Source organism: Athene noctua, chromosome 1, assembly GCF_965140245.1.
Source record: "Athene noctua chromosome 1, bAthNoc1.hap1.1, whole genome shotgun sequence".
Classification (NCBI taxonomy): domain Eukaryota; kingdom Metazoa; phylum Chordata; class Aves; order Strigiformes; family Strigidae; genus Athene; species Athene noctua.
In genome coordinates this window covers 3,961,904-3,985,298 of record NC_134037.1, presented here as the reverse complement: position 1 = coordinate 3,985,298, position 23,395 = coordinate 3,961,904, and the positions used below count along the sequence as shown (strand labels likewise).

At 41.6% G+C, this 23,395-nt stretch overlaps 1 protein-coding gene and 1 long non-coding RNA gene across 4 annotated transcripts in view; one reads left to right on the top strand and one right to left on the bottom strand.

The window, feature by feature from the left end:
• Positions 1-5,937: 5,937 nt before the first annotated feature.
• The window catches only part of KIF13B (kinesin family member 13B), a 132,248-nt gene continuing 114,790 nt past the window's right edge, over positions 5,938-23,395 (top strand). For all 3 annotated transcript variants that reach the window (XM_074895452.1, XM_074895453.1, XM_074895454.1), the window contains exons 1-2: positions 5,938-6,028; positions 16,799-16,892. In XM_074895452.1, the coding sequence (XP_074751553.1) occupies positions 5,974-6,028; positions 16,799-16,892 (149 nt within the window). In that variant the 5' untranslated portion in view covers positions 5,938-5,973. The remainder of the gene's footprint in view (positions 6,029-16,798; positions 16,893-23,395) is intronic.
• On the bottom strand, positions 6,308-11,035 carry LOC141955867 (uncharacterized). The gene is made up of 3 exons (XR_012632786.1): positions 10,813-11,035; positions 7,219-7,839; positions 6,308-6,713 (listed from the first exon to the last, which is right to left on the bottom strand). It is a non-coding gene; the product is annotated as an uncharacterized LOC141955867 (long non-coding RNA).

Sequence of the window (23,395 nt, the reverse complement as noted above, 5' to 3'; positions counted from 1 at the left end):
TTTTTAAGCTCTTCACCAGAGTTTACTACTTTGTTTTTTTAACACTTTCCTTGAGGTAGTGAACCATTCATAAGACCCATCAATAATCACTTAGCTGAAGGCATAAGGGTTACATCCACAGCAGCAGTCAAAAATGCTGTTTCATTGGTTTTGTCACATAATCTTTAGTGTATGATAAGCAATACCTAGTAGACACAAAGCAAAAAGGAGCCTCCCCAAGTGTCTACTTCCTTCTGATGACCCGTGCTACTGAATTTGTTGCCATTTTAGATGTCACATGGTTAAAAGAAATCCCATCTCATGTCCTAATGAGCGCAAGCCCTGAGCTTACACAAACCCTGGGAAGGGCCATGTAAGGGTCGTGGCAGGACCGGTGGAAATCCTCTGCCCAAATCCAGGGTGCCAGGACCACATCTGTGCCTCCATGCTGGGCTGCAGCGTTTTAGGAGCCGTGGGAGGGTTGCCAGCATCCCTTTGCTCTCCCAGTTCCCCCCCAAAGGAGTTGGTCCAGGGGAAGGGGTGCCACCAGGAGATGGGTGCTCATGCTGCGAGGGGGTAGAAGTACTTCCCTATCCCCAGCTCGCTCTCTAAAAGCAGCAGGAGAAAATCAGTGAGTAAGAACAGGAAAGGGGGACATGATGATTAGACCTGATGTAATTTTGCTCCGTAGCCACCGGGTGTCACTCTTGTCTAGAGAGTTAGAAAGGAATTTTTGGTCGCTGTTAAAATCCTATTTCATCACTAAATTCTACAGCTCCCAGTGGTGACAGCAGCATCTCCATTTATCACAATTTCCCAGGTTTCATCATCAAATCACCAACTCATTAAATCTGGGGGTATCTGGAGCTGGCATTTTAGCCTGCGGTGCTATTTGCTAAACATAGGCAAGACACATTAAATTTTTATTATTATTATGATTAGTGTAAATGCAGCTGGAAAATTTAGATCTGGGTTTGGATTAGGCGCTCAGCCAGTGTCTGGTGGTGTCTGGATCACCAGGACAGGCCCTGAAGCTGTACAGCTTCTGAAGAGAGTGAAGGTGAAGAACAGGGAAAGTGTGGATGGGCAGAAAAGAAAAAAAAAAAAAAAAAGTGGCTTTTGCAGGCATCTCCTCCCCAGAAGTGGAGCAAGAACAACACGATTCAGCAGATGTAGCTGTAACATATTCCAACCTTTGAAGTCAAGGCAGTCCAGCTCTCACCGATCATGTATCTGAGAAGTGCTAGGAGAGAAATGCTGCAAACATTACACAACTCTCTAAATATGCACTCTTCAGAGTATGAGTAATTACCGTTGTGTTGGGATTTTTGCTTTTTTAGGACTACAAGCTTGTCTAGCAACCGCTAAACATACTCTCCTGCTAGTTGTATATTTGAGGTTCTCTAGAGGTTCTCCATTTTCTCCAAAGACAGAAAATCTGTTTTATTTTCAAACAAGTGAAATCCGATGTCAAATCTTCCAATGTCAAATCTTTACCTGAGGAAAGAACAGCTCGAATAAAATGTAACACAGCTCGTAAAACCAGTTGCTTTGAAACACACTGTATCGTCAAACTGAATAGCTGATAAGCATAATAAACATTTTTAGTCAATAAGATGAGAAAATTCTCATCGGGGACCTCATCCTATCAGCACATAAATTGCTAATATTACCCGGCCCTGCGTTGCTGCCAGAGGTATGATTTTGTATTGAAATCCCCCTGTACAGGAGGAGCACCCCCAGCTGAAGCGTTCACTGCCATAAACGGGGCACGTATGGGATTTATGGAGAGATCAGGGCCTGGCTATCGATTTGAGATTCCTTCTGGGTAATATAGGAAAGAGTATTATGGCCTATAATGCCATGAAATTTATGACCAGGACTTTGGAATAACTTTTAAAAGTGAGGGCAATCTCCAAAAAGTTTGTTTCAGGCTTTACTCTGTTATAATCCAGGACTGCAAGAAGACCAAGAGGTCGTTTATTTGCTTGGGGATACTGTTTACAGAGAGCAGGAGGCCACACTCAAATACCTTTAGAAGTCCATCACAGGATCAGTAAAATTCAGTTATGAATGACCTTGGAAACAATCTGTCAATTTTAGAAAGTTCCTATTAAAGTCATAGAGCACAGAAAGTGCCTTGCGAAAATTGATGTGAGTCTCCTGAACCTGTATCTTTGTACAAAACGTTGCATGAGAAATTTCTGCAATTCCTTAAAAAAATACCCAAAACAACACACATACAAAATTTTGATAACAAGCAGAATTTTGACACAACTAATTTGGAGAAATTGATTTTCTGTTTTATCCGTATTTCTCGACCTGTTCTTAATATCAGTTTCCCTTGGTGCTTTCTTTCTCAATTCTAGCTGAAAAAAATTTATAACAAACTTTTCTTCTGTTTTTGCCTATAAGTAGCTGTACATTTTTACTACATTTATATATTTGTATCTGCAGACTGAAAGGCAAGATAAACTGAGACAAAATTAGCATATCAGCAAAAAGCTCATTACCCCAGGGACTGGACAAAACAACAGTCTATGAAAAATGCACAACAGCAACAGGTCTTATTTTTGAAATTTTTTCACCAAATACTTTTATGCTGAGGACCCAATCACTGAAGATGCTAAAGAGCTGCTGGATGCCCGAATGCCTCCCAGTCTCTGACTGGGACTGTCCCAGCTGGGGCTCAGCTTCTTGTAAAAGTGGACCCCAGTCACACTTAAGAGTTTGCATACAACTAACTAAACACTGGTAAGATCCTCTGTTTTAGTATTCCAACACCTGAATGATTTATGGGCAGAAAGTAGGTCTACAGGAAATTCATAATTGATGCGTCTCTTTTGACACGCAGTCTGATGAATGGAAAAAAATGGATTTAAAATACACTTGATTTGTTACTTTTATTGATTTGGACGAAGACATCCAAAAGACTGTCATGTTTTCTGGCTTCCCCTGAGATACAACCCTGTCTAGAAGATCAGAGATCGAAACCATTCCTACCTTCATCTAGATAAAAACAAAAGCCAACTTCTTCCATTGCAGCCTTGTGATACACACACCCCTGGCATCGCAGTTATGTGGGACACATGAAATGGTTTTGACTCTGTTACTTCTAAACTAAATCAATCCAGTTTAGTTGATGATTAAAAAAAAATGAGCCGAAGGACCTCTTTCTCTCCTCTACATCAGTGCCCTAATCATTGCTATGACCAGGTGGGTACAGCAATAACTGTAGCTCCTCAACCTGATGAAAATAGTGTTGCATTCAAAAACTCGATAAATGAATGGGAGGGACAAGTAATGCCTCCCCCCAAGGATGTTTTGTTAATTAAATTAGCATTTAAATAGCCAGAGCTAATCTGGGAAGTCAGCCCCTCATTACAGTAACTAGGAAGGGGGAAAAGAGCTGGAGACAATTCCCTACAAGATGGGGTTAAGTTGGCGTTTGGCAAACTATTTGCCCAGCCTGTCCCTCCCAAGTGAAAGCTGCCACCCCCACCCCTTTCCTCCCAGCATAATTAGCATGTTCCAGTGCCCTGAATGGAAACAATATCCTCCCTCCAAGCTGTGCCCCTCCAGGGAGATGCTTCCCACAGATTGTGAAACACTGAGCCAGGGAAAGGGCTTGTCGAGGAATTCACAGTGGGGTAATTACACTGAGGTAGCTTGTGCCAGTGCAAGATAAGTTGCATTACTGTAATTTATTGCAGGAGGCAGGGGCTTGCATAAAGGAAGCATCCAGAGGCAGGACGGCAGAGAGCCACGAGGAATTACTGCTCCCACACGCCTTCCCAGAACCCCGATAAAACTCGACGCCAAAGCCAAGGACGGTTTTTTGGGCTCTAAGGATGTCTCCATCTCAGAAGAAGTTCACAGAACGTAGCAACTATTATATGTAAATCTGGTTTCTCTTTGGCAATTAGCACAGAAGGAAGGCTGAAAGGTTGGGTTTTTTTACCAGAATTTAAAATAAATCCTTCATTCCGAGTAGAAAACTGGAGCAAAGCTTGCAAGAATTATATGCTTGCATTTGTTACTGTCCATGTACACAGCACTTAAAAACACGCTGGCAGCTCTTTCTAATTAATAAAAAGCTGGTATGCAGTCCTTTCCCCAAAAGACTTACTGTTTAATTTTCCAGATAACAGAGAGGCCAATGATAACTAATACCGGAGGAGAAGATGCAGGAGGAAGGACTGGATTTGGGTGACACCTGCTATCCCCAGCGGTATGCACATCTGGCAGGTTTCATCCCGTTTACAGATTCCAGGTGACTCAACAAAAAACCAAACCACCCTCCACTTGCTGCTCATCGTGCCCAGCTGTAAAGCTGGGATTATATTTGTCTTCATTGCGAAGCACTCGGTTTCAGAAAACGTTGGTGTGGTTTGCTGAGGCCCCAGCTGGAAAATACCACAAGAAGTTCAAAGCCCGGTTTCATCCTGTAATTGGATCCTCAAGTTCACAAGTGCAAGAACCAACTGTGCAGGCTGAAAGCAGGTCGTCCCCTCTCCCAACAAGAAACCCTTGGCAGCACGGGGCTGTGGGGCTGAGGAGCCGATGCCTTCTGCTCCTACAGTCAAAAATTCGATTTTTGCTTCAAGCTTTTGCCATCCTGCTTGATCTGACCTGCTGTTATTTCTTTTTTTTTTTTTTTTTTTTAAACTTCAAACCATCTCCTTAACCTTCACGCTCACTTGGGATGCTTTTAAAAACACGGATGTTAATCCCAGTGTTACTTAAATACCAATTTAACATACATTTTCTCTCTGCCTTGACAAGATATTCTTCAGGTGAGGCAGGCATGAAATGATGGATATTGAGTGCAATTCTCCTGAGCAAGAAGTGCTACCTTCTGAAATTTTATCTCAAAACCACTTGGAGATGTGTTATTTATTTTTTTCTGTCATAAAACCTCATTCAGTAATGAAGGGCCAAAGGGTTACAATTTTGAGTTTGTTTTTTCTCCCGTCCTTGCTGAAATCTGGCCTTTCAAAATAACACAGAGAGAATCCTTGTTTTGAACTAAAATAGCAGCTGCAAGGGTTTTCAACCGTGACCATTTAAATGAGATTTTTTTTTTCTTTTTGGCTTCTTTGCATTATAGTTTCCTTCTCGGTCTGTGCGATCGGTAGCTGTGGTTGAGCAGTCGAGCTGCCTAATGGGGATAAATTGTAATATTGTTCAAACCGTCTAAGACTATTAGTGTTGAGCTCGATTAGCCAGCCACCTTCACTGAACAAATCCCAACGGGCCCGTTAATAACGGCGTGTTGACATTTCAGAGGTTGCTCTGTGAAGCCAGGCCCAGGGATCATCTAAAACCCATGGTCCTTCTGTTGGGTTACGGTTCATGACATTCAGTGACGTGATTCCTAACGGACAGACACCCCACAGACCGGCACATCGCTGCTGTCTTGCTTTGCTGCTCCCAGAGTAAAGCTTGCGGTGAGGTGAGGGGTTTGGTCCCAGCGGTGCTGGGGCTGTCTGCTTGCCACCAAATCTGGCACTCTTCCCCCAAAAGGGCGCGAGGACGCAGCGGCAGGGAGGGGGCCCGCGAGGGGGTTCCCCCGCAGCCCCCCCGTTCCGGCAGTGAGGGGCGGGAGCTGGGGTGACCCCGAGCCCCCCCCGTCACTCCCACACAACCCCCCGAGGCCATTCGGGGCGCGCCCCCGCCCCAAGCGCCTCTCCTGGAGGACTACATATCCCGGCATGCAATGCTGCCCCTCCGGGCGGGTGGGGGCGCGTGCAGGACTACAACTCCCAGCGTGCAGCGCGCCACGGGGCCGCCCCCGCCGCTCCCGGCGAGCCGCGCTGCACGCTGGGAGCTGTAGTCCGGCCGGGCCCGCGGCGCGCCCGGGGCCTCCCGCCCGCCCTCCGCCCCTCCCGCCCGCCCCCGCCCCGCTCCGCGCTCCGCCCCGCGCCGCCGGGTGTCCCTCCGTAGGCGGAAGCGGCGGCGGGACGAGGGAGCCGGGGAGGTTGGAGCGGCGCGATGGGGGACTCCAAAGTGAAGGTGGCGGTGCGCGTCCGCCCCATGAACCGGCGAGGTGAGACCGACCGCCCTCCCTCCGTCCGTCCGGGACCCCCCGGCCCGCTCCTCTCCTCCCCGCTCCCCGGCGCTGGCGGGGGCTGTGTGAGGGGAGCGGGCCTGCGGGGCAGAGCGGGGCGGGAGGCCGGGGGGTGCCTGTCCCCAGGGGCTCTGTAGGGGCGGGTGGGCCTGCGAGGGGGTGTCTGGGGGGCAGACGAACCGCCGCGGGGCCGTGTCTGTAGGGGGACCCGCGCGGGGGTATCTAGATTTATTATCATAAATAGGTAGTAATTATAAATCATGAATACAAATCAATATATTTAATTATTATAGATCCATTACACACGCCTGTGTAGTTCCAGGCGGGTGTGGGGCGAACCGAGCTGCTCTCCCGAAGCAGCCGCCTGCACTCCCCGCTCCTGACACCTTTTCCTAAACTCGCCCTGTGTTCTGGGGGCTTTTTTAGCCTCCCCCTCCTCCCGGGGGTACACCCCTCTCCACACCTTTTGCACCTGCTTTACAGCCGGGCTGTGTCCTGTTCCCTTCTGGGAGAGCTTTTCCTTCTTCCTGTTTTCTGGCTGTTTGGGGGAAAATGCCCGTCTTTCAGTGTTTTTTGCTGTGCGAATTCAGCCCTGAGGTCTGTAAACCCTCTTCTTTACTCCCGGGTGATTCAGTGGGATGGAGTTAACCCGATGACAGAAGCACTATAGGAACAAAAGAAAAACAAACAAGAAAACATGGAAGAGGAAGCGTGAATTGACACGAGAGAAGATTTTGTTGTTGCTGGGTTGGTGTTTTGGTTTTTTTCCTCAACGAAACTTGCCTAAGGGTTATGTTAATCAGACCGTGGCCTGGGCATCTGTTTAAATGTTTATTACTTGTCTTAATTAGAAAAACTTGCTCTAGATGATGAGAAGGGAAGTATGAAAAGGCAACTTCAGCCAAGGAATGGCAAGGTGAAGAAGGCAAAAATCCAAGAAACATGTAGGGTGCCTTTTTTCCCCACATTCTCACAGAAGTATGCCAATAATTTCTTTTGGGAAAGGGAATCAAGTGAAGTCAGTTTAATAACGAAGCAAAAATAAGTGGTGGTGGGAGGGGGAAGCCCTTTATCTTCTACATGATCTGAAACAAAATAACTCTTAAATTTCTTTCAGTAAGTAAGGGAAAAAAAAAAAGGTTAAAGTATTGAATACAGTATTTCCATACCTTTAAAAATAAAACCAGGGAAATGTCACAATGAATTCACAAGTCTCGAATCTCACATCCAAAACAGAGGAGACGAAGTTGATGCCTTTACAGTCTGGTGGGTCAGGGCATTTGAGGATGTTTTGACCAAAGTCTGTATTTTGTTAAATTTCAGGTAGCAGTTCTCAAAACTGAGGAATTTATCCACAGCACACCTGTCCTTGTGGATAATTGCTTGGAGGAGACTGAGTGACAGTGTGGAGGAGCTGGGAGGGAAAGAAGCTGAAAGATGGTGCCTTGTTTCAGCCATAGACACGGGCTTTCGTCTTGCTTGTGTCCCTTTTCTGTCATAGGTCATTTCCTTGGCTGTGACCCAGACATCTTCTGACTGCGTAGTGCTCTTTACCCCTGGGATTATACAATAATTCAGGTTGGAAGGGACCTCTGGAGATCTCTAGTCTAACTCGCTGTTCAGAGCAGGTCACATTAGGTGAGGCTGCACAGGGCCTCATTCAGTCAAGTTTTGAATCTCCAGGGATGAATAATGCACCTCTTCCTCCTGGTGTATATTCTGCATATGCTCAGCCCTGAGTTTCTGCACATGTAGCAGCTGTCAAGCTGTTTCCAGTTGGGGACTGAGTTCTGCAGAAAATATATGTGGGGAAGAAGTGGTGGAAGTAAAAGGGGAAAAAAATGATGGAAAATTATATCGATTTAGAGCAGTATATCTATTTGAAGCTGTTGCCTTGCTGGAGAATATCCTGACACTGAGAGTGGGGGAGTGTATCTTGTTATCAGAGCTGTTTTATTCTGTATACACTTAAAAATATTATGGACTAGAGAGGATGACTGTAGCTGGTTCTTAGGAGGCTCATCCAGGAGTGAGGGTCTTTTGAGTCCTTGCTGTTCATCAGAGAGAAGAGGGACCTGAACCCCACGCTCCTGGCACATAGGACTGTACCTCCTCTCTGTGAAAACCACCTTGCAGGTATTAAAGCATCCTCTTTGCGAGTGATACGTAAATCTATGTAAGTCTAGCCTAAAAGATCAATGTCTTTTTCTCCCAGAAACAAAATGTCCTGGAACTGTTTTGTTTTGTTGTGGGTTTGGTTTTTTTTTTTCTGAATTATTTGTCACAGTCCAGATTTTGTGGTCAGTTCTGAACAATTGATACCTCCACACAGTATTTCTTATGCTCCTAGAACTTATAAGAAACAGTGATACGAAGCCTAGTATTTTTCTTACCTACTTAATGTTAAATTAAGAATTTGTATAACTGATTTTCTGAAGAGTCATCCACTTGTAAGACTTCTGTGGCGTTGTTTTTTTTTTAATAGGCTTTGAGGCAAGAGGCAGCTTTCTTGGAAGCTCTAATATGCACTTTGTTCTAAGCAGTATCTGTATGAAGTTCTGGGGCTTTGGACCTGAAGCAAGTATTTGTTTTCTTCAGGATCACAAGTAATGTTCTCTCCTTCCCTCAGCACCGAAGGGCTTAAAATTGCAAACCTGTCAGAGGGTTACAACTGTTGAAATTTAAGCTTTGAAATATTCTCAGTGTTTACTTGTGGTGGTGGTGGTGGTTGTCTTTAGCGTTTGAATTATGAATTTCTTAAGGCGAGGGTTTATTAGGTTAATAAAAGTGGTATGTTTAACTATTACTAATTTATACAGCTCATAAAAGTATAATAGGTTCCTTGCATGCTTGTTGAAGGGATTTCTGTATCAAATAGTTGGTTATTCATAGTACTTGCATTTTAAGGTGATAGTATTGAGGGTCCTGCTTCATTCTCAGGCAGAGTGGCAATCTGTAAACTAAGTTTACAATACCAATTTTTAGCAGTGAGGGGAAGCATTCGTAATTGCACATGGGTTACTTTTCTTACAGATCTGGGTTACTTTTCTTACGGATCTAGGTTACTTTTTTTGAATCCTGCTTCAAATTCGACACCGATCCCACAAACTGTGTGTGGAAGCCATGCCTTTGTAAAACTTACTACGGTGTCAGCACGCTTGCAGCATCACGTCTAAAGTTGTAGGCTCTGCTGGGTAGCAGTTGTGACTTCTGGTTCTGCATACTTTCTACTTTGGAAGCTGGGATATCGATTAGCATGCTATTATGAATTAAATAATTCAGTACTGTTTGGTTAGATGAGACTCTTAGTCCTCTCTTGTTTTTGTCATTCACAAAAATTTTTCTTAGTGCACTGCTCTTTCAGATGGGTTTTTGATAACAGCAGGTTCTTTTGCTGTTGTATTTTACACTTGCAGTGGATTTCCTTTTACGAATATTGTCAGTATTTGATTTAACTTAGCAGATATTCATTATATTTAAGGTAAATGCCATGCAAAGCTTGAGCCACACTATGAAGCAAAGCAAAAGACAGCTGGAGGCTTTTTAGTTAAGATTTGTCTTACTGAATATTTTGGTTCTGGGTAATATTGGTGTACAGGCATCTTTTGCAGATATCCCATAAATATGTTTAACCCCTTGTGTTCCCCCGTGCCTTTGAATCAATTCACTGTAGTGTCAATTAAAATACAACATCTTTTATCAGTACTAAAAGAATATGGTTTATGCTCAAGTGTATAGCTGAAGCCAATCAAAACTACTGCTACATCTCGCTTGGGTTCATATTTTTTGTTTGAACAAGAAAGGCAGGAAACCAACTGCAAAAAATTATGTGTTTAGTGCTTTGAATGATTTTATTGAGGAGCAATAGAATACTGGTGGTGGCATTACAGAGCTCGGGTGGGGAGTGGTGGTGTGGGTGGTTGTGTCAGGTTAGGTGTAAGCAGAATGGGAGCACAGCCTGTACTCTGGTAATGCTGCCAGCTTAAACGGGTTGTAGGATTGTGGTACAAGACCCATAGCTTCCAGTTTCAATATCTGGGTGGCCTGTAAATATACATTCAGGTATGTTAATGTGTATATTGATCCAGACTAGTCTCTTGTTCAAACAGGGATCTCTTTGTGCTTTGATAATAAAGATTCTGTCTCCAGTGCTTGTAAGGAAGGAACTTGCTTCTGTATCTGTGCAAGCCTCTGATCACGGTGTTAGGTGTTGATTTTATGTCCTCCTGCTCTTTGGAGGAGGTTGCATTTCCAGTCACTTGAAATGTGTTTCTTTTTGGGGGAGGAGGGAGGGATTGCTCCTGTGGTTTTGTTTGGTTGTTTGGTTTTTTCCCACTGGATATGACAACAGAAACAATTTATCTGTGAATTAAGAGTTTGTGCGAGCAGTTTTACAAGATTAATTATGGTATTAGAGTAAATGAAATGGCACCTGTTGTATACTGATAGCAATATGCAAAACGCAAGACTTTCCTTCACCATTATCCTTGTCATAGATGAGTGCCTAGAGTTTTTTAAATTTCCTGGTGATTGTTGATACCACAGACACTATTTTATAGGTTATGAGCAGGATTAACCTAGACATACGGCGACAAATGGGTAAAGCATCTAGAGTTAGTCTTCATCTTGCGTTCACGCAATCGTATTCTTACGCCCCACAGCCGGTGAGACTACCAGCCAGTCCAATGTGGATGCCACAAAGGCAAACAGTTCTTGTGCTAATTACATCTTTAGAGCTAGCCTAAAGTGCAGTATGAGATTACCTTGCTGCTCTGGTTTCACGTTTGCTTGCTCCTCCTGAAGTCAACAGAAGATCAGATACAGGCTGTGAATAGTTCTGCCTTGGCTTTTGGGTGGCTGGGGGCAGAGCAAACGCTCTTGCATTTCATTCCTCTTAACTCCGAAGCCTGAAACAAAGCAGCAGCAGAGAGTTCTTTGTGGAACTTCCTCAGAGCTCTTTGCTGCATCAGAAAGTCACCAGACTGATTTATTATTTACTTAGTCTCCTTGATCTGAGCAGTGCATGCAGCAGCAGAACTGACTGTGAGTAAGGTTAATGTCCAGACACACAGAGTGCCTTCACTAAAGCTATTTGGCAAGCTCTTTTCTCGCAGAAAACAAGACAGAAGACGACAGAACAGGGTTTTTTTACCATTTGGACAATGTAGTGTTAACGTGTGAGGAGAGCTTGTTTGTGTTCAAAGTGCTCATGAGTTTGACTTGACTTACACCTCATCATCAAGATTAGAGAGTATTGTGTGCCCTTCCAGATGCACTCATACATATTTAATGATTTTAGATTGCTGCAAACTGAAAATTTAATGAATTATATTTGCGCAGTTCATATATATAGCAGAGAAGTTTGAAAGATGCCTGCGGAGACTTCATGTTGCTAGACTTAAGTCAGATTACTTTATTTTTGTCCAGAATGTATCAGTAGTTATGTCTTATAAAGAATGCCCTAAAAGTGCTATTACACTAATTATTTCTTTCCATTTAAGCTCTTAGCATTGTCATTTAAATATAAGGTATTTTCACACATTCTTGTATAGTCAGTTTTTCCCTTGTTTGTGTTGACTTCGACACAGCAAAGGGCAAAGAGAAAAGTCACTCTTAAGGCAACAAACGTTGGCAGGAAGACTTGAGGACCTGTTGTGTTTTGAACTTGTTTTCAGATTTCTTTTTAAAACAAAACCAAAAAAAACCCCTAAAGAGTGTCTGGGGTTTTTTTTAGGTGGCATTCATTTAATCTGTGTGATAAATAACTTCTACATCTTTTTAAGTTACTATTTAAACATTTCTCGGTGTTATTGCCATTTGCTTTTTAGACCAAGAAAGGTACAAGAAACCAACTGTGATTTCTTAGTCAATGCAATTGAAGGCTCAGGCCACAACATTCCAGTTCTAACCTTCAAGGGAATGTTAATCTCCTGAAAATCTACTGGCAATTTAAACTACAAAATTTCTGTCGTCTAGGTCTTTACAGGAGATTATTTTGAGCTTTTGTATTCGGGGCCAATTTTGGCTTATGAGCTTAGTACATGCACTTTAAGCCTTTCACATTTTATTTTTTATACTTCGGTTAGCTTTTCTGAAACTCTACAAGAGCAGCCGGGTTGGTTCCCAGTGACATGATTGAGCCTAATTTCCTACCTCCAAGGGGACCTTGGGTGTCAGTGCAGGTGCAGCTGCCCTAAACGGGGTAGTGGGACCAGGAGGAATCCGGCACAAATTTTATTTGACCTGTGTTACAACATCAGGTTTGCATCTTTGTTTCAGTGGAGTTTAGGATCAGATGGTAGTCAAAAGGGCTGAAAAACTGTCAACCATCAGAAACTAATTTCTTAAATTGAAATCTGATGGAAAAATTTACATCAAAATAAAGGCTCTTGATGAATTGGGAAATGTTTTCTCATAATTAATCTTGTATAGTGTGAAAACGTAGAATATATAAAGAGGAAAATACAGAAGGTCAAGTGAGTTGTAACAGACTTTTCAGTTACCATGGCTGCTGTTCTAAAAGCTGTTACGATGCCATGGTCCCAACCACTAGTTTAATAAATTGCAGACAAATTTATTTACTGTGTCATCTTCCATTTTAAGATTATTTCAGACTGCTCTGTAAAAGCTATTGGTTGGTTCTGAAATACCAACCATAAAGATGGGATGACTTTTTTAGGATAGTGGCTGAAAAAGCTCCAGTATCACTGCATGGCAGTTCAGATCTTTTCGTTAAGCCCCTGATGCTGCTGGGTTTGATTCTGTGCCCTGCTAGAGTGAGTTGGGTACATCATTATCCAAGCAGCGTTGTCCTTCGTTGCAGCTAATCTAGGAAGACAGTTCCCTAACTGAGCCATGAGGGAGGTTTCCCAGGGTAGAAGATGTCTGACATTTTCCAAAATACTTCTCCTCTCTCCTTCCTCCAGGATTGACACACACGCTTTGTCTCTGCTCTAAACCTGTTTAGTACATTTAAAAGTTGCACCTTTCCTAGTGTTTCCTAACACTGTTGTGGAAAATCTGCTGCATTGAGTTGATGATTACCAGAGGCGTGACTGCTATTACAGAGGGAATGTAAACTACCTGTTGTTGGGAATATACCAGTGTCTGCTGGATCCACCACTGCATGTGGTGGTATGCTGCTCCTGATTTTGCTTTTCCTGCTCTCCCTTACTGATTTTTTCCACCCCGTTTGAAACACCTGGATTTCTTAGGCGAGTGAAAAAACTCAAGGTCTGTGTGGGTGGTGTGAATTCTTTTTCCAACAAGAGTTGGTTTCAGCTAAGATCTGTGTTGCTGCAATTCTAGTTTTTTATTGTTTTACACAAGTGTGGTTTCAGCTAAGATCTACATTGCTGGAATCACAGTTTTTTATTATCTTAGAAAATTTTTGTGAGGAGTTGAAAAATCAAGGGAAATGGGAAGGAGAACGGCTTCCTTCAAGCCCCACCTTCCAGTTTCACAAGTAAAGTAAGTCATCCGAGAGACTCTGAGTAGCTTGGACGCACATGACTTAACAATTATTCTTGCACTCAGCCCAGCTTTGCTTAACACTTCTACAGCTATGAAATGTAAATATGGAGAAGTGTCTGAGATATGTGTTACCCTTTTATTATGGACGTCACAGCTCTCCTACTCCAAAGCTGTGAAAGAGGCTTTTATTCCCTGCAGTAAATGTTTCTTGAGATGTTGAGAGTTTGAGTTCTAATTTTTCAAAAACGCAATTAGCTGATTAGTTTCTTGATTTGATGAAGGAAATGAGTAGTTGACAGTGTTTGCTTGGTAATGACTGAAGGTAGAAGCAGGCTAGCAGTAATAATAGGTAAGATTTTAAATTTTCTTGAGCTACAAGAACTGTGATGAATCTCCAAAGTCTGACAGTGAGCCACTTCTGTCACCTTTTAACTTCTTAATTTTGTGCTGCCTGAACAAAACCCAGCTGTATAATAGAAATATAATAATACCAAGCCTTGACAAAATGAGTCCTCACTACAAGATGCACTAATGGGTGTTTTTGGATGTGCATGCTTATCTTATCTTGATGCATCCTGATTTTGCTTGTTGTTCAGGGACAGCAAGTACGCTGCTTACCTAGGAGACACTGAAACTAGTAAAAGTAAGGGTGGAGTCCATGTGTGATCATATCCAAAAGAGCAGGAAGATAATTTGTCTATAAGACTAACCTGCTTTAGTAATATTAAAAATGTAATGAGGTGGAAATTATGATGATACGATTTTCAGTAGTGGCTAATGTAAGATTCATATCTCAGCCTGGAAACGTTAAAGGAATCAGAAATCAAGTCAAAGAACATGCTTTGCAGTTGAACCAGAATTTGTAGAAAGTGTGTGATGTACTATTAAAAGAGAACTTCAGCTATTTCTTCAGCTAAAAGGAGAGTTGCCATGTGAGGTTTTTTTGTCAAGCTAACTGGGGTAGGTAGCCTTAAGGCTGTCTGGATACATAACCCAGCTTAGAGGCTGAATATAACCATTTCCTAGGGGGTTATTTCATGGGATGCCATGAGCTGATGTGGAAGTTCATCTCTGCTGGGAGAGGGTCTCACTTTTCTGCCCCCTCTCTTCCCCTCTCTGGTCTTCCCACTTGTTTGCATGGCTTTTGATGTTCTTCAGAGCTTTCACTGAGCTGATGTAACTCTGTAGTGTCTGAATACATCCATTTTTCATGTTGGGTAGTTTTCTTCTGTTGAAGTGACTTGAAGTGACTTCCAGAGGATTCTGCCGAGCACAGTAGTGATGGAAGGTGAGCAACAGGCACAGGACTGAGACCTCCCTGTTTGGCAATAGCTGTTAGGTTGGTTCGCCACGTCTTCCGAAACCGTGCAGTCCCCTGTCTGCAGGGTGCCTAGGTGAGGGATTTTAATGTTACCCGTGTGATGACGATCATCAGACAAGGTGTGTTGTACATGACAAATTGGCTTTGATTCTTTCTTCTTTTCCTGTCAGGACATGTGCCTTTAAGGAACTCTTGTATCCTGTCTGTGTGCTTTCTTAGAGGAGTTTCACAAAGAGAGGTTTAATGAATACCAGCAAGACCTTGAGTTCACTGGGCAGTCATGGATGTAAAACCTGCCATCAGCATTCTCTCTCAAGAGATGAATTAAAAAATATGATAAAGACCATACTGCTTATATACAGAGTGCACATACATGCTTTGCATAAGGGAGGTAGCATGTAAAAACCTTCTTCAGTAGTTGAGGAAAAACAGGTCACTGCAATACAGAACATTCATTAACCAGCCAGACCAAGATAAAGTAGCTTGTCGGATATGGGATGTATGAAGAATATAATTTCACCTAAGCAAGCGTGTATTGCATATTAATGGTAGGTAAATCACCTTTCAGGGTGTGGAGAGAAATTAAAATAAACACTAGCTTCTGAAACTTGTCTGTCTCTTCCTTCTACAAAAGCACAGTTTAATAACAGAGGAGTAGTTTTGTGCAGAAGGATTTCAGTTTCATGGGACTGCCTGCTACGACCAGTAATCTTCAGTTTTGGTTTTGTTGTGTTTCAGTTAGCAAAAAGCTATAATATTTCTTTCAAAAACTGTCACTTAAAGAAACGTCCTCTGTGTTATTTAACAGTAGAAAGAAGTCTCTGCAGGGTGCTGTGCAATAATTAAGATCTGTGGTCTTTGCCTGAGAGATTTTCAGTCTGAGTTTATAAGGTGCTGTAAGGTGAAAGAGCAAGTACAGGTGACAAAGAAGGAAAGAGCAGAGATGGAGAATGAGGATTGTGATTAACGTGGTTAGACAGTGGCATGTTTTGGTGATTCAGCTGAGGTGTTGAACCCCGTATGGAGGTTGTACACCGTAGCCCCTCGTCGTCGCAGCGCGTGGGAGCTGCAGAGTCCTGCTGGGTGTGCCTGGTGTGTCCTCTTCAGAGGTGTTGACTCTTGGGTACGCTTTCCAGGTTCAGCGTTGGAGCATTAAGAACACAGCACTGGGCTTGTTTATGTCCAGGCCCCTGAGTCTGCAGGCAGTGACTTTGATTGCAAGTGGCTGTGTGCCTTTTTTTTTTTTTAAATATCTAACTCCATTTGTCATTGGGTGGATACCTTGGACCGTTGTCAGTGTTATCTGAAGCTTTTATTTTGTTTTCCCCGCCTCTACGGCTGAGAATTCTCATACATTCCAAATATTACTCATAGTACATATCCCATGGCGTAGCGTCATTTGGAAGAGCTGGGCTTTCCAGCTGACTGGGAGCCTGTGAGGAGGGTTAAGCCCTTTTCTACACACTCACACCTAAATTATTTTTGATGGGACTTGAATTTCTCCAAGCAGGTGCCCCAGGACTGACAGCTGGCATGGCATGCTGCAGTGTCACAACAGTGGCCGGGGAAAATGTGCTGCAGATGGTAGGGGCAGCTTTGCCTCCGAGCGTGTGGAGGCATTGAGAGAGCAATAAGAAGAGCTGTCAAAGTGGTACCATGCCTAATGGTTCTTTCCCCAGAAGAAATTTCATACTGCCTTATATATGCTGATTGTCCTTCAGTAAAACCTAAGCGCTCTTTCTTGTTTTGAAAAGAGTGCATGCTTTAAAGCTGGACAGGATCCATCCCATCAGAATATCTCTAGAAGTGGAATTTGGCAATAGTCCTGTTTCTATTCTCTAGCTGATGGGTGGCTGTCAGACTACATGAATAAATTTGGTGTCTGGAGGAAGTAATGGTGTATATAATCCTAGTGCTTTAGGAGCAGCACTTGACACTTTCTCATTTCTTTATAGAGCTTGATCTGCATACAAAATGTGTGGTGGATGTGGATGCAAACAAGGTTATTCTTCATCCTGTAAACATCAACCTTTCAAAAGGAGATGCCAGGTAAGATTTTTGAATTAGGAAGGTCAGGTTCCTTAAATTAAATGACAGTATGTAGGCCTTGATAGAGGGCTTTCAGTTTAAAAACTAATATATATTCTTTCTGCAATGTAATTGCCATCATCTATACAATAAGGCTGATTTTACCATGCTGGGAAGATGCTTTGAAAACTTAGTGCTTACTGCATTTGCTTTCTGCTCTAAACAATGTGTTAGCAATTAGTGGGTCTGTGAACTGTTTCCTCGCTTCTCATATGCTCTTGTGGAACAGGAGAAATTTAAATCCGCAAAATAATTTGAGCTGGGCAGTTTGTCATTTCGGAATTAAGTTAATTTTCACAATTATTTTCTCATAACGGTCTCATATTCGTTGTGTAAGAAGGGGAATGGGAACGTGCTGGAGAGGTGTAGCTCTAGGAGTGTCTTGACAGTGGGCCATTACATGGATCAAAAATACTTGGAATGGTGGCTAAAGGTAGGAACCAATTTATGTCAGAACCGGTGTCAATTTATTTAACTGCTGTGAAACTGAAAAATCCTGTAATAATTGATAAGGTTAAGATAGTGACTGCTTAATTTATTGATTGTTTGCAAGGGGAGGAAATGAAAGAATGTGTTCATGAACAAAATAGAAGGGGTGCAGGAAAAGACAAAACCTGTTACTGGACCATCTACAGTCAATCATGATCTGTGTTCTGGGAAAAAAAAAAAAAAGAGGAAGTGGTCTTAAGGGTGAAAGAAATGAGAAAAATTCAGTTAAATACATAGAAGAGCTTTGTTTAAAGACAACATCACAGCTTTTTCATGTAAAGCTGAACTGTATGTCAGTGGTCAGTAGATGTATTCTTTACCTGATGTCTGATAATTTAACCTTCTCAAACCCAAGTGGAAGTAAATAGAAAAGCAAAGAGGTCATTGGGTGCAATATGTACTTTGTTGTCATCAGCTGGAAGACTTATTACAGACAGTGGGACTGGAGCTTTAACAAGTGACTTAAAATCAAACAGGCTGTGTGTGGTGGGGTGTTTTTGTTTGTACCAATATCTGCCTTCTCCAGAAACACGTGTATTGTTTAGCTGCCAAATACCTATGTTGATTTGAGCCTTTAAAACTGCCAAAAATGGCAGGAAATTTAGATTCTCAGAAGCCTAGTCAGCCAGAGGTGTATTAAGAATAGTATTCATAGTTGTTCTAAAACATGGCAACCAATTAAATATGGCATAGTTTATACTCCCTAATATATGTTTAAAAAATGTTCATGCTGCAGCCATGAGAGAATACATCATGCAAATCATGCCCCCTGGCAAGGGAGGAATCGGTTGGCAATTGCCTTGACATCCCAGACGAGATGGTGAGCCTAGTGTGAGAAACCAGCATGCCAGACTGAAGAATACTTCATTTGCATTTTCACAAATACCCATTGCTAATCTAAGCAGGAAGCACAGTAAATTTATATGGGGTGATTTAATAGAAGAGGGAAAAGTGGAGGCCCATTAACTGCACTGAAGGTTTGCCTGCAAACAGTGAGGCCACATACCTCAAAAATGGAGTAGTGAGGATTTGGAACAGGTTCCCATCTAGCATGTAATACCCTTGAGAGAGCCTTGCACTAAATTGTCTTGGCTTCTGCAACTCCATCAGAGGAATCTTAAATATCAGCTTAAGGAAAAGGTTAGTTTTAGCGACGGTTCTTCTAAGTTTGGGGGTTAATTTATGCTCAAGTTCTGCTTCTGTTTCCAAATCCACCGTCAACGACTTTGCTTTGTGCTATAAAATCATTCATTTTGATTTCAGACGTGTCTAAAGCGAGCTGGAGGATTTTTGGCAAACCTGGAGTGCTTTTAATTAAACAGAGAAAAGAAAATAATATTGTAAATACACTCTTTAGATGCTTGCAAAGCAGGATAAGTTTGAAAATCATTAAGAGCTTTGCTGCATTTCTCATTAAGATGCCAGGGTCAGTTTAAGAACTGGGACAAGAATTTTACAAACAGCAATCTGTGCTGTCACATCCCCACTTGTCATGACTCAGCCATGCTCTGGCAGGGAGTGACATTTGGAAAAACAAGCGATGACTTTTGGAAATACACATGCTTTCCCACTTCCAGCCTCTCTCTGGTAGAAACCAAGTCTGGGAGATGGATACGTGTAAATAAATAGTTTAATGGGTGAATTGGCCAGTGTCACAGTTACACATATTTGTCCCGTTTGCCCAAGGTGGTCCTCGCAGGCCAGAGATGTACACAGTGTGTATGTTCATCTGCAAAAACCTGCCAGTCAGATCAGCTAAAATGGCAAATACCTGCCTTACTGTTTTCAGTTGTCTCTGTGTTAAAAAGGTGAAGCAGGCTTTGGAGTTCCTAAGTGATACACCCACCTCTCCTTCTGATTTCCCATGACACCTGGGATTGAATGTGAACAGAAAAAGTCAGAAATTTCCACTCTCTTGACGTATTTCATATTTTGACAGCTACCCAACTTGAGGTGTGTAGGGCCTGACTTTTGGAGATACAGAATCGTGTTGATGTAATTACCACTGAAACATTTTCAGGTCTTCAGAAGAAGAGTGTCTCTAGCTGTTTCAAATTTTGCATTAAAAATTAAGGAATGTTTTGAAAATCCAGCTGATAACTGATTGACTTAACTTTCTCCTGCACCTACAAACTGATTATTTACCCTTTTTTTCTAGAGAGTTGAGGATTAATGAATGCATGTAAACCTGCTTTCAAAAAAAGACTTCTCATATGACTTCAGAAATCTAGCATCTTCCTGTTAGTTATTCCTTAACCGAGAAATGACCCTTCCTGAGATAGAGAAATTCAACAGTTATTTTCTTGAGCAATCCTTAACAGTGCTGTGCAGGTTTCAGCAATCTGATTGTGTACAAAAGATCCATTTTAAAATCTTATCGGATGACCTCCAGACTGGGTAAGCCTTTGGGAGTGTGGGGGGGGTTAGGTTGAGTGATGATTTCTCGTATTAAAATGAAAATTATGCTGTGTGGAAGTGGTCAACCCTTTCTTTAGTTGCTGTCACAAAATCACTTGCTGTAGAGCCTTGAGTTTTGCACAAATTTCCTAAAACAACATCTTTAAATTAAAATCTCCCCTCTCAAGGATGTGTGAACCTCCAGGGGTTAGCTGTAAATGAACAGTATCATTAGCATGACTTGTCGACTTTTTTGTTTGTCTTTTTTTTAGTTGTCTGTTCTCTGTTGCAAAGGTCAAGGCTGAAGTTTCTTTATCAACATGGGATTTACTGTGTGCTGCAAAGATTACTCATGGCTTTATTACATGGTGACTAGGGCTTGAAAGAGGGTGTGAACTCATTTTGATTGAAGTGAATAGGTAAATCCTAGGCAACAATTGGAATGTTTATAGGAATTAATTTTTTTGGAAAACTTCCAGATAGACTCTAATTATTCTAGGTTCCTTTATAGCCTTTTTTTTTTTTTTTCCCTACCGATTTGCTTGTGCTGTCATTTTATATTTCCCAAACAAGACCTATTAAAAAGACTTAAAATATTATTATTTTTGTCAGGTCAGACAAAGGAGTTTTATTATATACCACAGACGTAACTGTGATGTGTAACTGATACAAGCTGAGAAATCAGTTGTGTATTATTAGTTTGGCACAGGCCTATGAATGAGCCATGATATTTGTAAAACGAAGCACTTACTAAATCTGCCCAGCAAACCACCTTTGATCCTTTTTTTTTTTTTTTTTTTATTAAGAGAATATACTTAAAAAATGAAAGGAGTGCTGACTTCTGTCTACTTCTGTTGCAATTTGTGGTTCATAGTTGCTTTCCCTCTAGTTTTGCAGAACAGAGATTCCAAAGACTGGCACAGGGTAAAATTGATTCCAAGGCCTGAGTGCAGCTAACTGAAGCTGACAAGTGTGTTAAACCAGGCTGGGTTTTTTCCTTTTCAGTTACTGTAATATCTTTATAATTAGTGCCTTGTAATAAATATTTCAATAATTGAGTACCTTTATAAATATTTTCCAAAAGTGGCTGCTTTTAAGGCATCTATTCCTGGGTTTAAAGCAGTTTACTTTTGTATATCCACACAGACAGTGTTTTTGCTTATGAAGTCATGATACTTAAACTCAATTTGATTGTTTTCTAAGGAGTTCTGTAAACTGAGAAGGGGAGTACATTATCTTAGACTTAAGAATTTTTGTACCCTTGCAACATCTGAGCTTGATTTCTGCTTTGATGAGGAACTGGATGAAGCCCAAGTATATTTTACTTCTAAAGAAATACTTTTATAAGACTCTTTTACCATTCCAATTCCCATTTTCTTAGGCAAATGACATCCCTGAAAAAGGTTGTGGGGAGAAATAATTTTGGACTACTTTCCTTGTAATTAAGAAAGGGTTACCTTTCAGAGCTGTAGGTAAATGATGCTTACCTTGTCATGGCTACCAATCCCAAAGAGAAATTTCTTCCATAATGAATTTAAAGATTGTTGAGAGAATAAAACCAATACTCACAGAATTTAGTGCAAAAGAACAATAAAAAAAATCCTACTTATGCAGTAAGTAGGTAATGAATTGTTGATTTCAGGTGAATGACGGACTTTAGGCAGCAGTTGGGTTGAAATAAACGGTCTGGTGTGTTAAAAATTTCCATAGTTCATCTTTGGAGTGAAGGGGTTTTTTATTCTTACAAAGCTGAAGAACCTTTTAATCCCTTTGAAGAAGAAACAAAGATTAGGACCCAGACAGACAGAATGCTGTCAAAGATTTAGATATTGAATAAAATGGCACTGGAAAACAATTATTGGAGTCTCAAGGACTAAGCAATGATAGTTCAGTCATTTTGAAGGGTTAAGTGTGAAGTGGATGAATGGTAACAAACACATGCAATTTCGAAGATTAAAAAAATAGGATTGGAAGAGTTTACTAATTGCAAAACACTACTGCTGTGGTTCTGGGAATTAAAATTCATCTATTGAGCCAAGCTTTGTCTTCTACTTTAACATGAAAGTTTACAGAATGCCTTGATACTATGCTAAATAAGAGGTGAAGCACCCAGAGCTTTTGTCAAGCTCAGAAAACATATTTAGAACTAAATATGATCTTACCAGATTCTGTTTTCACCTCTTCTTCACTCAGTTACTACCAACTGGAACATGGGGTTTGTGTAAGCCCTCAGAAGCTTCCTCTGCCTGCTGTCAGCCAGAAAATCTTGTGATGGTGTTGCCCAATGCCAAGGCAGTACTGGTGAGCACGCTGAGAGGCAGGATAAGCTCAGCTTGGCACAGCTTTAGCAGTTACACAGTATTTGGTCTGCACAGAGCACAGGTGAAGCTGCCTTTCATCTGACTGCGATGTACGTGTGACTGTAGTGTGACGCGAGAACTTTCCTTAAAGCTGGCTAAAAGCTGAAAATAAGTCATGACTTACCAGCTCTTGCTGTGTGGAGTATTACAGATCTCGTGCTCTCTTGATAAAAATGGAAAATGCTAATCGTAGTGTAGCTGACGTGGGAAATGCCTAAATAGTGAGGTGGTAAAACTTGCACATAAATTAATTTCTTTTTTTGTAAAAATTATAAATAGGGAGTTTTGTAAAAATTATAAATAGGGAGTGTGTTGGGGAAAATGTACATTAACCCGTGAAAAACTTGCATTAATCCATTATAAATAATCTCTTTGTGACGTGAAGAAGCATATATATTACTTGTACAGTTCACTGAGATTTGTGATGTATGTGGAATGGTAAGCAAAAATCCCAGTCAAAGGAAGGTTTAGCAAAAGTTGAAAATACGATCCTGTGTACCTAGATTATATAATCTTAAAATTTTTGCACAATTAGTCGATTCTCCCTGTATCTTCCAGAACAGCATGCAGACAGTCAAGATGCCTAGAGAGGAAATGCTGACATGATTATATAGATGTTCTTGTATGTGTGTATAAATATGAACTGGAAGAACTGACTGGTAGGAGTAACTAGGAAGACTTTGACTTATAAAAATAATACATGATATCAGGAGTACATAGGGGAGCACACTTCTTCCTACCTTAGGAAAGAATGTGGATAATCAGAAAATGATGAAAATGTATGAAAGGAGTCCTGTACATGGAATTAATTTGCAGAGCTCCCTGCCTTAAGAAAACAGTGAGAGGCAACTACTGATGTATACACATGGAAAAATGCAATTTTCTTGAAAATACACCAGGATCCTGCCTGATATTAGGTAAGAACTGCTCGAAGGGCTGCCTCATCTTAGCAGTGTTTTATGTATGTGTCCCCAGTTGTTCACACATTTTACTTAGAAGTATCAGCTGTTGGATGCAGCCAGAAATTGAATATTGAGCTTGGTGGACCATTTGCATCATGTGGTACAGTTGCTGTTTGACAGCAAAGCAATTTAAAGGAAGAAATATGACTGTCTTTGGAGATGGGTGAAAACTGATTGCAAGTGCATGTGCCCTTGCTTCTCTGTCTTTCCTGGCGTGGTATTAATTCCTGCGATGTTAAACTGCTTGGGACAGGAA